General features: G+C 41.5%; 1 protein-coding gene across 5 annotated transcripts in view; it reads right to left on the minus strand.

Moving 5' to 3' along the window:
* DAAM2 (dishevelled associated activator of morphogenesis 2) overlaps positions 1-14,493 on the minus strand; it is a 204,090-nt gene that overhangs the window by 42,049 nt on the left and 147,548 nt on the right. For all 5 annotated transcript variants that reach the window (XM_042022915.1, XM_042022918.1, XM_042022914.1 and 2 more), the window contains 8 exons: positions 14,226-14,329; positions 12,994-13,060; positions 11,964-12,081; positions 10,325-10,463; positions 8,837-8,895; positions 8,262-8,446; positions 7,015-7,332; positions 145-252 (listed from right to left, as the gene is read on the minus strand). In XM_042022915.1, coding sequence (XP_041878849.1) covers positions 145-252; positions 7,015-7,332; positions 8,262-8,446; positions 8,837-8,895; positions 10,325-10,463; positions 11,964-12,081; positions 12,994-13,060; positions 14,226-14,329 — 1,098 coding nt within the window. The remainder of the gene's footprint in view (positions 1-144; positions 253-7,014; positions 7,333-8,261; positions 8,447-8,836; positions 8,896-10,324; positions 10,464-11,963; positions 12,082-12,993; positions 13,061-14,225; positions 14,330-14,493) is intronic.

Here is a 14,493-nt window from a genome sequence, read left to right on the forward strand (position 1 = left end):
CTGTCCCAACTTCTTTTGGTCTTCAGACTTTTTGAACAGTGGCAGAGCATCAAATGATGCAGCCTTGCCACCCTGCAGGTGTCACGTGTTCTTTTCTCCTCCAGAAATTTGAGACAGAAAAGCTATGGAAGAGTTCACTCCTACCTGGTGCCTCTGATACGCGGAGAACATCTTTTCAAAATCTTCTAGATCCAGCACCTTGAATGCCTTTAAATCATCAATCTCATTCCAGATTGTGCCATGGATCCTCTCCTAAAACAAAAGGACATACTTTAACAAGATAGCAAAAGTTTTAGCTAAGAACATCCAATCCCATTTGGATAGATCATTCTGTTCTCCTCACTGGTCACATTCCTATGCACTACTGCTGTCATTTTAGAGGACACACTTTGTTTCAAGAGTCAAAGGAGAAAAAATAGTGGGGTTTTTTTGGTTTTGTTTTTAAACATACTATTTTGTATTTTTCATGACAGCTAGCCTCTAATGAAAAGGCACATTCCAAGACTAGCAGACCACATCTCAAGCATTATCCGTGATCCCACAGCATATTTCCTTTCAAGAGTGGCCATCTGTCTAACACAACCATTGTGGTCATGCTGAAAGGAGTGTTACCATCAGGAGGCAAAAGCTTAGGAAAAGCACTGATGCATGACAAACCCCAGACACATCTTCCCTTTTGCAAATTTTGCCAGGTTCTTTTATAAAGCCTAAAGGGTGTGTGGTTTTCATTCTGTCTGTCTGTGAAAGCAGTTTAAAATTTTATTTTATTTTACTTTTAAGCCTATGAGTCTTTGAAGTCTGATTGTTTCCTATTACATGAACTCTCTTGTCTACATGAGGGTTTTGTCAAGTCAGATAGACACAAACTATACCCAGGTCCCTGAAACAGCATCGTTCACAGTAAGTGCAAATGTTCACAACCCTTGTGATGATACATTATCCTGAATGCAGGGAATCCTAGCTGTTTGGCAGATGATTAGCATGGAGGGAGACAGGCACAGACTTCTCCTCCTACTTGCTGTCCACCAACCCCACAACAAATAGGCTCCTTTGGCACATGAATTAACTAATCAGCAGTCATCCTAAACTAAGTGAAGGTCTTGGGTCTCTTGCTGACATTCTCAGGACAGATATCCTTCCTGGAAGAGGACACAAAGATTGAACTACCTTCTCCTTCCTACTGATACTTAAGGTGCATGTTTTGTGGGACAAGATTTGGGTGCCCTTCACACCTGACACCACTATTCTTCAGTTAATTCAGTTTATGAAGTGTATATTTATTGAACTTTAGTAACTGCAAAAATAATGAAAATCCTAATTAAAAGAAAAAAGAAATGGACAAAAGGAGTTGTTAAAAAAGACCTACGGAAATCCCAGGAGATGAAGAGCCAGCAGAACACTGATGCAGAAAAAGCCAGGAACCACAAGCAATAGCAATGAAACCCTCACACAGGTTCCAGCTCTGAAGTATCTGACTTGTACCTACACAGCAAAGTGTGTTAACACTTCATTATCAGAACTAATTAGGAACAGGCTCTACTTCCCATTCAGAGTCATCAAAAGGAATGAGGGAAATGTGCTAAGCCACAAGGCTCAAGGAGCAAGGAAAAAACCTGACGAGGATAAAATGAGGGGGAAATAAAAGTGTGAAGTGTTCTGTAGGAAATTCCTGGCAGGGCAGACACTGTGCAAGAAAACCAACACCCTTTCTCCAGAGGCAGCCTGTGAGTGCCTGAGGGTAAGGAGGGGTGTCTGCTGTGCTATTTACAGTGAGAGCATATCCTAGATGGGAGCAGCACCCACCCCTGAGCAGGCTCACCAATATCATTGTATCATCCCTTGCAATCAGTGTGGCTCTTCTTTCCATAGCAGGAAGAACATGTGACTGTAACATGGCAAACAAGTCTGGGAGGCTCATCTCAGCCAAAGCAATAGGAGACAAAATTAATTTTCATTTTATCCTAGCCCTGAACTCTGCTGCCAATCTTAGCCAGAAGCATCCAGGCAGAGTGATCATTCTCATTCAATTTCCAGGCTGGCTTTGTAAACCATGAATTATAAATCCTGAGGGATGTATTTGAACAGCAGAGCAGTTCTCTGAGTGCCTCACTGTTTCAGACTCTCCAATCAAACACTGAAATGGTAGAATATTTCTTGACAGGAGTCCTTAGAGTCATCACAGGGATAGAGCCCTGAGGATGCTAAAAAGCTGTATGCTGTGTTTGGCAGAGGCTGGATGTGACTCAAGAGGCAGCTACTCATGAGTCTTGCCCATCTACCTGTCCAGCTGCAAAAATCTCACAAGAGTGAGGTTTCCTCACTAATGGCAAGAACAGCAAAAATGTCCTACAGAACAGTCTCGTCTGAATGAACTGCAAAGGTGCCAAAACAGGAAGTTCTGAGACTCAGAAAGGGACTGCAGAGAGTAGTTTTCCCCCTACTTTCGCAGGAAAACAACCCAGTGAAAATGATTCTGACTTCAATTAAGATTCATTTTAAGAGCCAGGTTGAATCTGGTCCTGTACAGGATGGTTTATATGCTACTTGTAGCAGAAAGACAAATTCCAAAGCAGCACCCATTGCAATGGTGTGCACAAACAGAACTTTGAGCAAAGCAATCCAATTTTAGGGCTAATGCAGGCAAAGAAAAAATCAAGGCGAGCAGAGGTATAAACAATTTTTGTTATACGTAACGCTTGAAATGGGCCTGTCCTTTCTATTTCTACTATAAGCTCTGTCCTTGAAAATTTTCATATTGCTGCCAGATAATTTCCTAGACTGAACTCTTGATACACAGTTTACACAGTTATGGATTAACTGGCTGATAGTTCCTTGTCATCAGCCAGAGAAGACAGAGCATTTTAAGAGAAACAGACTTGCATAATGTGGTTGTTATGATAAATGATTCTCTCAGCACCATAAAAATATTTATGGTCCCTAAATAACAATTTAAAAATAAATTCTTTATTCCTTTTCTTTTGTTTTCCTCTGTCTTTAAAAAGAGAAAGAAAAAAAAGAAAAAGAAGAAAATAAAAAGAAAAGAGCAGTCATTTTTTCTGTAGTGTTTTTCTCTCCATCTTTGTTTTTTTATTTACTTAGTCATTCATTTATTCATTCTCCAATGAATTCTTCCAAGATCTGTGGTTCCTCTGCTTTGGGAAGTCTTGGCCCACTTTGAGAAGCAAATCCTGTGAACTTCCCAGCATCCTCTAACAAAATGGTGACAGATACCAGGTCAAGAAACACCTTATTATGAGAACAAGTATTGACAACGCATTTGCCCTGTCAAGATGAGTTTTTGGGATGCTGCGTTTAACAATTCAGTTGCTGTAGCAGTTGCATCATCCCACCTTTACAGTGAATCCCAGTTTGCTGACAGACACTGGAAAAGGAGTGTTTCATGGCACTACAAATCGTATCAAGCTGTCCTCTGCTACATCTAAAGGATGATTTTATTTACCCCGATAGATAAATAATGGTATTCTGGAAGGCATCAAAGTCCATCATGCCTCAGTAGCCGCACAGCATGAGTGAAAACTTACAGTACTTTTGTTTGACCTGAAGGTCCAGAGAAACCATGGAAACAATAAGTCTTCTGTGAATACTGGAGCAGGCAATCCTGCTTATTAGTGGATTAATATTTGTAGAGTATTAACCAGAAAAGTAGAAGCAACTTAAAATTTCAATTCAGAATTCCATTATGAATCTGAAAAGTGATATAAACAAAGCACATTTTCCAAACTTTTGTCTTGATATTAGATGCTTTCTTCAGTGTGAGAAAAATCCACTTCAGGCAGAAGCTGCATTTTTGGCCCATTTTTTTAAACAAAATGTCTGTTTTATTTCATTGTAGGCCTAGGTACCACCACAGCTGTTATGAGCAGCTTCACAATGAGAATTTGGAAAACTCTTTCCATTGACTTTGAATCTCTAGCAGCAGTCCTTCATCATTTTATGCCATAAACCTCAGGCTGCTTTTAGGAAGAAAGTTTCAGAAATCCTAATCATTGATAACATTATAGAAACATTTTTTTTAAAATTAGTGTCAAAATGAACATTTCCTGTTTACGCGACTGGCTATTTTGGGTTTGGTGGTTTTGGTTTGTTTTTATGTGTGTGTGGTTTGGGTTTTTAAAAAAATTCCTATATACAAATACCTTTCTTATGAAGCTATTTCAGTCAGATCTATTTGGGGCTGGATAAAAAAAGCCTTCCTGACATCACTGATGAGAGTCATTACCAGGACACTTGATGGGAAGCTGCTTCTCTAGCCATGAGATAACAAGCAGAGCAGTCGAAGGCTGACTTGATTTACTCTGAGAACTTCAAATAAATATGTTTATATTTATTAAATTGGTAATTATTAATCCATACTTCCAGTATTCTTGAAACCACTTCATTGCTTGGATTAACCATAAATGTTTAGTCCCTGATTGACCTTTGGTGTTATGTAAAACTCAGAGTGAGAGAGCATTGCTGCCCAGAAACAAAGAAAGGAATCTTTCCAGGATATTACAGTGGTTATATAGCAATATCTTTTTCTTAAAAAACAGAGATCCTTGGCACCAGCACTACTGTAGTGCTGTATGAATGGAATTCACAATGCTACAGTGCTGTATGAATGGAGCTGTGGTGTGGAAGGGCTTCATCAGAACTCAGCCCATCCATGCATCTAAATGTCTTTGCCACTGATCATTAGCTCACATCAAAGCTAGCACAAAGTCCCTAATTCTCAATGGAAATTAGTGGGCTGTTGGAGTTTCCTTGTTAGAAGCACTGATCCTTTCCAGTCAAACCTTTTTTTGTGGTGCCCATGGGAACTGTGGACAATCTGTTATTGTCAACTGCTAAGAGCTTGACTACATTTGATATTTCTCCTAACACCCAACAGCCCAGTTCTTTCCTTCCAAATACAAAATCAGCATTGGAAAACAAGGTGTCATATGAATTGCCCTGGAGAACAGCCTTGATTCCACTACTGAGAAAGTATACTGCAGACAAATCCCTCTCAGCCGGCCCTGTCCACACTCCTCTTGGCCTCTGTTGGTTTTCCCTCACTCCCTCAAGGCAGGCTGCATGGACAGAGAGGAGTTTGCTCTCACGTGGGCTGCTGCCTCAGTCCTGGCAGCATCTTCCTACTTACTTGAAAAACCTTCTGAGAGACACTCTGTACTAATTGCTTAGAGAAGGGTGGTCTAAACAGTATGCAGAGATAACTAAAAGCTGAATAGCTGACCTGCTTGTGGCCCTAACTTTATGTACAGCTGTTGCCAACACTGCATTTTCTCACCTTGCTGTGTTTCATGTATTGTTCGTGGGGAAAAATTGTTTTCGTGGGGAAAAATTGTATTCACATGAACTGGAAGTTAACCCCTACCACAAACCACAAAAATACTATGCACACTTCCAAGCCTCAGTTTCCCAGGCTCAAAAAATTGAGATGTGCTGCTCCCAGACATGGTGCTTGTTGTGAGTCCTCATTCATTCAAGTCTGGCTATTCTGACAGCTCAGTTCAGGAGAACACCACATAAGTACAGCAAAGGTCACACAAGGCATGACAAGGCCCATCCAATCTACTCATGACTTTGTGCTCAGACGATTCATATCCATGTGAATAGAAAGATACTGAAGCAGGAAATCTAGGATAACTGAGGAAGATGACCAAAACATATCTGCTTCTCCAGCAGTCAGTGAAATTAAATAATTGCACAGCAAAGGGCAACCCAAGTGACAATGTGAGACACCTGTATCTGCCATTTTGCGGAGACCATACCAGGTTCAAAACATTAACACTGGCAGACACCCCAAAACAAAGGCCCCACCCTCTTATGCCCCTTTTCCCAACTATTTTGCCTTCCTCAAAATAGTGTCTTTTAGCCTTCTCACCACCCAGGTCTTCAATTTTATTAGCACAGCTGCCGTCACTCTTATCCAGAGGGCAGGATAAGCCTAGAGTTACTGTACACTAAACAGAAACACCTGTGACTCTCTCTTTTTCATATAAATTCATATATATATATATATTAGTTATTATTTCTTTTCTTCAGAGCACTAAGTCCCATGTTCTGCAAAGGAAAATAAATCCTTGTCCTTACATTCTCTCCCACACCCCCCACGTGGCCTTGACAGACAAGCACAGACAGTGCAGCAAATATTTCACTTCACTTTATTTTAAAGAAAAGGGGAGAGGGGGAGAGAGAATTCTTGTGGCATTCCAGAGGTCCCTGGACACTCATTCCAAATGCCGGAGTTGGGCCCTGGGTGAGTTTCAGTCTAAAAGAGAACCTGGGTTTCTAGGCAGCAATCCAAACTCAACACAGACACTTTTTTTCTTTCTAAATCATTAAAAAAAATTAAGACCTGAAGAGAAGGGGAGGGAAAAGAAGAAGGGAAAAAAGAGAGAGAGGAAAGAGAGAGAAGTGAAGGGGAAGGAGACACAACCAAGGTAGAAGAAAATGAGTGCAACAGGAAGAATCCAAGTCCTCTGGGGTTTTTTTGCCAGCCTGGAGTTTTATCACCAATAGACAGAGATCTAACTGTTCAAGGAGAGAGGCAGCTTCCCTCATGGCCATGAACTAACAGGGAGGAGAATCAGGACACCTTTCTTTCCTTGGTGATGCCTCCTGCCACAGTAGAGGTGGCTGATCTTCTAGATGGTTCTCACCATGTTTTGCCCACATTGGCTCTGCTCATCCTTTTCCCTGGTGCACAAGTGATGGCAGCTCATCAGTCCTGCAGATGTCCAGCTCTGATGTACATATTCAGCCCCACTACAGCTTTGCTTAACCAGGTCATTTGCATGCCCAGATCTGTGCAGCTCAATCTATCCAGCGCCTTGCTCATCACAGGGGATGTGCTGCACTGCTGGAGAACTGGGGAGACTCCCTCATGACAATTAATGACTCCTACTGACCAGAGCCCACAGAAAGCCACTATCACTTTGCATTTCATGGCATTAATCAACACTGGGGAATAGTCAGAAAATAAATTAATTGAGTAATGCAGCTTCTTACCTCACTCAGCTTAGCCCAGTTGAAGGATTTCAGTGGATGTGAAGGCTGCGGGATAGATTTCTTCTTCAGACTGGGGCCACCAGTGGTGAAGGTGGTTGTTGAAGGGGGTGGCACCCCCATGCTGAAGAAAGGTGGTGCTCCTGGCGGAGGAGGAGGTCCTCCTGGAGGAGGTGGTGGAGCAGGAGGAGGGGGACAGCTGGAGAAGGGCAGAGGAGGTGGCAGCGGTGGCAAATTCTCAGACATGTGAGAAGTGGACAAAGCTAATGGGCCACCTGGAGGAGGGGGTGGTGGGGGTGGGAAGGAAATGGTGCCCCCTTGCTGGAAAATAAAAAACACAGAGAAAAAGAAAGCAAACATTTTAAAAGGCACAATAACTCCATGTTGCCAGCTGATGTGATTTTATTACGGCTTTCAAAATATTTGATGTTTTCTTTAAAGCCTCCTGCACTCAAAGCCATGCAATAAAGGGAGGAATCTCAGCTTTCATTTAAGAGAAAGTTTCAAGCCCTTGGAGTTGTGGAGAAGAGCTTGAAAAAAAGAACCATAAATGGCTCAGAAAAACAGAAAGCTGGTAAAAGAAGCCAAAATGTATTATTTTCTCCTTATGTATGAAAAAAGAGAAAAGTTCAATCTTATGAACTTTTGAACTCCTGGGTTTAAAAGCTAAGGGTTTGAAACACTGAATACCTGTCATTAGGCCCCACTAATGCAAACTGGGAGAGGGGAGGAGGGAATGAATCTGCTCTCTGCAGTGTCTAACTTCTCAGGGCTGTGTTCTGGTGAGTTGTGGCTCAGGCACACTGCTGGGATAGAAGGAGCACCAAACAGGAGGGAGCACCTGCAAATGTCACTTTTGCAGAACTCCAAGGCAGTTCAGATGCTCTTGCAGCATAACAGGAATCATGTTTCTTCCCTAAATATACTTTTGTATCAGGGAGGTTTCTCTCTATTCCACTGAAATAACAACCAGGGCTACCCCACTCAGCAGTGAAAATTGTGGCTGGAGAAGATGCGTGTGCCTCAGCAGCTCCTGCAAGGAACGCAGCTGAGGAGAAGGAATGAAGCAGCCCATGCATTAACCATTCTATACCACCAGCTCAGGGATTTTGGTCTCAGCTAAAAGATGAGCAGCTTCTAAATATTCTCTATTATGACCACAGATGTGCTTCATTCAAAATAAGCTTTTGTTCACCATTCACTAGTTAGCAGCCTTTAAAAAAGGATGGGGAAAACTCCCAGTCTCATACCGAGAACTCATTAAGTTGAGCCACCAGATCATTCATCTGGTCTCGGGTCTGGCGCAGCTCCAAGGATTCCTTCTGCAGCTTGTCCTTCATTTTGTTCAGTGTCTTCATCATTTCATCCTTCTCCTGGGTCTTTGTTTCACATTCCCGCTCCTTCTTCTCTAGCCTGCTCATCAGCTCAGCATGGTCTAGGGGGAACATGCAAGTGGGACAGATGACAAAAAGCTCATGAACAGCCCCTGAGGAGATGTAGGTTATGCTGAAATAAAGCTGACAAATCTGTCAGCTCAAGCAGGGATGTATAACGAGAGCAAGAAAAAGAAAATAGAGTCTGACCGTCCTGACAATGACCTTCAGTGATCAAGACAGCAATGCCCAAGTTTCGGTTAGATTGTAAAATCACTTCATGTGAGGACTGAGGGGACCCCTACCCTGTGAAACACATAAACTGTTCACCATGAACAAAATGTATGCAAAAGGAAAAGTTGTGCCCAGCTGTGCTGCTTGCTGCTCTGTGAATGAATTGGGATCAGTCTTGCCTCCGTTTCTGCCTACCCAAGCACAGAGGATGCACTCACCTTTCCGGAACTTCTCTGCCTGATCCCTCCACTGCTTGACTTCATTTTCATTCACCAGCCTGAAAGATGAAATGAGATAATTTAAACTTTTTCTGAGCTACCCAGGTTGAAAGGCAAATGGCCATTACGTGTAGTGATCAGCAAACGGAAACCCGGTGAGCGTACAAGTTTATACAGCATCATGCCAGTGGTCCTTCTCGATCCAGATTCTGCTCCCTAGCCTACAGCTAATACAAATATGATGCCTTGTTACTCAGTGTCATAAAAGGCATAAAGGAATGGCTGGGGAAGAAAGACCTGACACATTCCTGTCTTCAGGTGATGCTCTCAAAGTGCCAACTCTACTTATTTTGAAAGAGAGAAGACATCACCAATACAATCCCAGCTGGTATGGGTTAAAAATTACCCCATCCTTAATATAAAACCAGATTACCATTGTTTTTCCTACTTTCTGAGGTTCTATTTTTTTTCTTACAAGGAGGAAGAACACTTCTCTATTGGGTAATATATCAGTAACAAGGCAATTCTCATATCTCATACTGGCACAGCTATTTCCTATTACTGACAGAAAATATGCAGGGCATGCTGGGGATTGATTAGATATGCAGAATGAGGAGTAGCTATGAAAGTAGAAAGGGAAGATCAGGCATGAAATCTACAATGAAGTCTGGTATCCAACACCACTGTATTTTTCCATGACAAGAAATCAGTTTCGATTTTGGCTCATGCCTGTAACAAGAGGAACTGTAAAACTTTTAGTACAGGAGAATTTGGTTTCATATAGGACTTATGTTCTATAAATGTTCTTTTCAGTGCATAATTCGGAAGGGTAATGGGCCATGAATTTACCTGCAGAGGCAGTTGGATGAAATGAAGAATCCAAAAGTTTGGCTAAAAAAGGACTGAGAACAGGGAAGTTGAGATGAGAGCCAGCTCATGTAGCTAGACTTCTCAAATGATGCATCCTATGGGAAAAAATAATGGTAATGCCCTCAACCAAGTCTGTGGGTGAGAGCAAACAGACATTTTATGAAGAGGTAAGAGGTTTTGTGTGTCAAGTGGGGACTGCTTTCCCCTATTTGCAATCTTTTTAAACCATGTGTTCATTAGTGAGGAATGGGATCTACATAGAGATGATGACATTATTTTTATTGTTTTCAGTATCAAGGAAAGCTTTCATGAGCATCCTGAATGATAAAAAGGCACATGAGGAAGCCTTGTTATAAAATCTGAGCATTTTTTCTGCTCTTCTAACCAGATTAACATTTACTAGAAGTCAAAGACAAGGACTTTGCTAGAAGATACTGCCAAGCTAAGATGTCATTAGAAGGAAACTACTTAGAAGACTTAACTGCTTAACAAGACAATGAGAAGCTGTAAGTTGAAATAAGAAAGTCCTCACATATGATATTTTATCTCCTAAGCACCTGCACACTGATCATATCCTTACACCTGCATAACAGAAATAATAAATAATAATCAGCTTACATTTTAATGATATTTTTGACATTGAAGTTTTCCAATGGAGCTATATCTGGATCATCTCCTCGTTCATCCTGAAGAACAATTTGTTGGAGTATTCTGTCCAACAGCTGCCACTGCTGGAAGTTTCCTCCATTCCTCTTATCTGTATGGAAAAAAGACCAACTCATGAGAACTTCCACACTAAAGTGCACAGACCTGCCAACAAACTGGCATTCTTTCCTTCCCACCTTTCCTCTCAGTCCTGTATGCAATGAATTACAGAACACAAAGACTAACTCTGAACAGTTGTTAGCAGATTATTGACAAACACTTGGCATACTGGAACAGCACATAACAGGCACGGGCAACTTTCTGCCTGATTTGCACATTCAGGCTATGCAACCCTTTTGACAGGCTAGCTATAACTTGCACTTTAAATGTCTATAAAAAGGATTCCTTTGTGATAATTAATACTCAGTGCTTTCTGGGGCTTCATGTTGAGGGCACTGAAAAAACAATGAGATGTTCTATCTGCATGCTTGGTTATCTGCAAGTCAGTAAAACTCAAGTGGCATGAAAAATTCGTACAACATGACCAGAAAGTGTGGAGATACAGAACAGAAATTGACTGGGGACTGAAAGGGGCTGACAGAAAGGGACTGATCCCATGGATATCAAAACAGAGGAGCCAGAGCAACATAAAGTTCACCTCATCTCTCTAAGTTACATGACCTATATCTTTAGATTCTTTATAACTGCTCCAGTACAATCCTGTCCTGGCCTAACAGGATTTAGTCCTTCTGCCACCAAAAATCCCAGTCAATATGTAAAGCTCAAGCGCTGTTCCAAAGAGTAATATCAAAGAGGCCACTGAGACAAAGTGTTTGAATTTGTGCACAGCAGTACTTGAATCTAATGAGAGCCTGAGAACATATCACATTACTTTCTGAAAAGCACACCATAGTACATCTCCCTCATGTTCCCTTCTCAATCTGACTGCTCAAATATGGATGAAAGTAATGGAAGACCAGCACCTCACACATAACAGGATGAAGGCAGGCAGTTCTTTAGTGATCTTGCTGTTACATTCTGGATGCACAACTGGATTATTTTATTGCAGTTAACAAGAAGATTCTTATCACTTCCTTTGGAAACAAATGCCAATATTATTTTTCACTTTGAGTTTAGTAGCTCTCCATTGATGCATTGCCATGAGATAGCAGCCTGAAGACTTATTGTGGAATTTCCCAGTGGCAGAACAGCTTCCAGTACTGTGCTGTTTCACCAGAAAAAATCCTCAGTGTCTTTTTTTAATATTCAAAATGCTATCTATTTCTGGGAATTCCCTGATCTACAGCACAAGGAGTCTTTTTTAAAACTTCAAATTTAAAATCATTAAAAGCTTTGTCAGTGACTAGCTGGAATGTCTCAGCCACTTAATTTTATTTGCAAGTGCTGAGAGGTCAAACTGCTGCCCTAAGTATTGCGACAAAAATTTTGCTGGATGGAGTCAATGTAAGATACCAAGTTCATCAGCCACAGCCAAGTACTGAATGGGAGACAAGGGCAGTGTGTGCCCTGCTATCTGTGAACTTGTACATACACCAAAGCTTCACCCAGTTCTCCAATGCCCCTTGCTCTGGCAACCTGTAAATGTACTCACATGGCATCTGCAAGCAGTGCTGGAGGATGGATAACAAATAGGGATAGGCGTCTGTGTGCTTCAATCTCTTCTTGATCAACTCAAACATCTGAGAGGCACTTTTTGTATCAATGTGGATCTGAAGTGAGAGAAGAGGAAAAACCATCCACAGTGAAAGCCTGTTGAACTGTGAAAGATCCAGTCAATACAAAGACAGGCAAGTTTTCAGCAATTGGACCTCTGCAAAATCTCCTGCCATGTCCAGCTGCAGGTTCCAGGAACAGACACAAGGGTCCTTGACACCAACCTTGTCATCCCTACCCAGTATGGAAAAGATCCCCAAAGTAAAGGGCTAGAAAGGCAGGAGGCATGCAAAGCCACCAAGAAGCTGTTCTGGAACAAGCAAAACATTTGGGTCCTAGGAACTGGTGGCACAAACAGTAGAAGCTAAGAAAGAAAGGGACAGTTGTTCTGTATCTGTGTGCAGCAAGAGGTGTTCACAAAGAAAGAGGAGACTAAACCATTTGGGACCCTACAGCTTTTTATTGATGCCAGAGGTTGTCTTTGTTTTATGTTCATCTTTAAAATCCATATATTCTAAAATACTGATCCTCTCCACAGGCTCCAAGGCAACAGTCTTCATCAGAGTTTCATGTAACCTTGGGAAGAGTATCAGAAAATAGCCTAAACTTCACCCATAGTCCTTTAAAGGGGATGTCTGAAACTAGAAGGCATCCAGATCATCAGGACTGAGAAGCTGAGAGCAGGATTGAGAACCTCCTTCACTCCTGAACATTCAGGCAAACAAAAGAAAGAAGTTTTTATCAAAGACACTCATCAGAAGTCCTTTGTGTGATCACTGTTTTCATTGTTCACACACCACATATCTCCTACTTGCTAAATGAGAAACAGTGAAAACAAGAGCATTGGCTACTCCCAGCATCAAAGTCAAACGTTAGTTTTAGGGAGCACAAAGGAAATTTGCACCAAGCGTCCCGAGTGGATGCAAGTTCAGCTTTGTCGAGTTCAGGTACTCCAAAGAAAAACTTACCAGGTCAAACCGCTTGGCAAGCTCCAGGTCATCTTCATTTCTGACCATCTCAAAGAAATCTAAATGTCTAAGAGGAAACAGAAAAACAAAACATCTGCCAATGTTCATTGCATGATTCAGACTTAGAAACTAAGTGTGTCACTATAGAAGCAGCAATACCTCAATTCAGCTAGAACATATGGAAGTTGGCAAGCCTTTCCTACATGAAGTGCTGTCATAGGTATGCAAGGCAAGGGGGTCAGTGACAGGCCAAAGGAAAAGGCTGGCAGAGGTGTACACGCTCTGTAACTGTGCCAAGTCACTGTGTTGAGGTAAGATTCAAAAAACCCCAATAAAATAGGAAAGGGACATTATGTTTTTGATTAATGCAATGCCTGCAGTGATCACACATTTCAGAAAAGTCCACACCATACTTGCTAGCCATCTATTAGATCATTAACAAGTTGATTCTTCTTAACAGTGGAGCAGAGGTGCATTCAGTGGACCAGTTCACAGCAGTCTCTAGATATTCCTATTGATAAGCACAGCAGCATGACAATGTTTGGATCTGGGTGACCTGGTGAGTGACACATTTGAACATCTGGACTTGGTTTACACAGAGACTGGAGCACAGCAGACGATGTGGAGAAAGACTGTGGCACTGTATATATCTGACACAAGAGTCTATGTAATCCAGGCATCCGAGATCCTTGCAAACCTCTGTTATTCTCTTGACTAACTTGCAAAATCCAAAAGTGCCCTAAGCCCCTCCTAAACGCTCCTGGTTGCTGTCCAAAGGAATACAGATTACCTATAGGACAGATTCTCTTATTCTTGTTTATAATGTTGCAGATCAAAAGTAACATTCTGGTTCCAGCTCTGCAGCAAACTGCAGACATACAACTTGGAAACTCAGAACCTGCACTTAGACCATGCATACTCAGTCTCAATGAATTCAGTGGAGGCTTCCCTCCCTCCAACCAGGACATGCTTTTGTTCCAGATTTGCTTCAAGAGAAAGCAATTAGAATTGCTTTAGAATTGCAATGGAGGAAATCTTTTGCCACAGCCTCTGCCAGCTTAGTATGTATATTTCCTACCTCATCTGCTGATGTTAAGGACAAATATTTTTTTTAGTTTTTTTTTTTAGGGAGTCAGTTTCAGGAGGAGACAGAGACAGCTGTCTCAAATAAAGAAGAGTTTCTAAGAAGTCTTTCTGTTCATCAGTAGCTGTTGTCCAAAAATAAGTCTTACCTGTCCAGTGTGGCATTCTCGTGTCCTCTGAGCTTGTCAATGACAGGTTGAATTCCCAGCATTAGGAACTCATATCGGAGGTGCAATCGGAACTCCAAATTGTCCTTAAAAAAGGGGGGGAAACCAAGTTATTTGTTTTCAAAAGCTGTCAATCACATTAAAAAAAATTACTTAAAACTTCAGTTCTTCCCTTTTTAATATTCTCTATTCTGGCACCAAATTCACATGATGATTAATTCCAGTAAAGTAAGTAAAAAAGAAATTAATG

This window comes from Corvus kubaryi, unplaced genomic scaffold (genome assembly GCF_017639235.1).
Source record: "Corvus kubaryi isolate FWS band 111438036 unplaced genomic scaffold, C.kubaryi_AGA036_p1.0 37232, whole genome shotgun sequence".
Classification (NCBI taxonomy): Eukaryota; Metazoa; Chordata; class Aves; order Passeriformes; family Corvidae; genus Corvus; species Corvus kubaryi.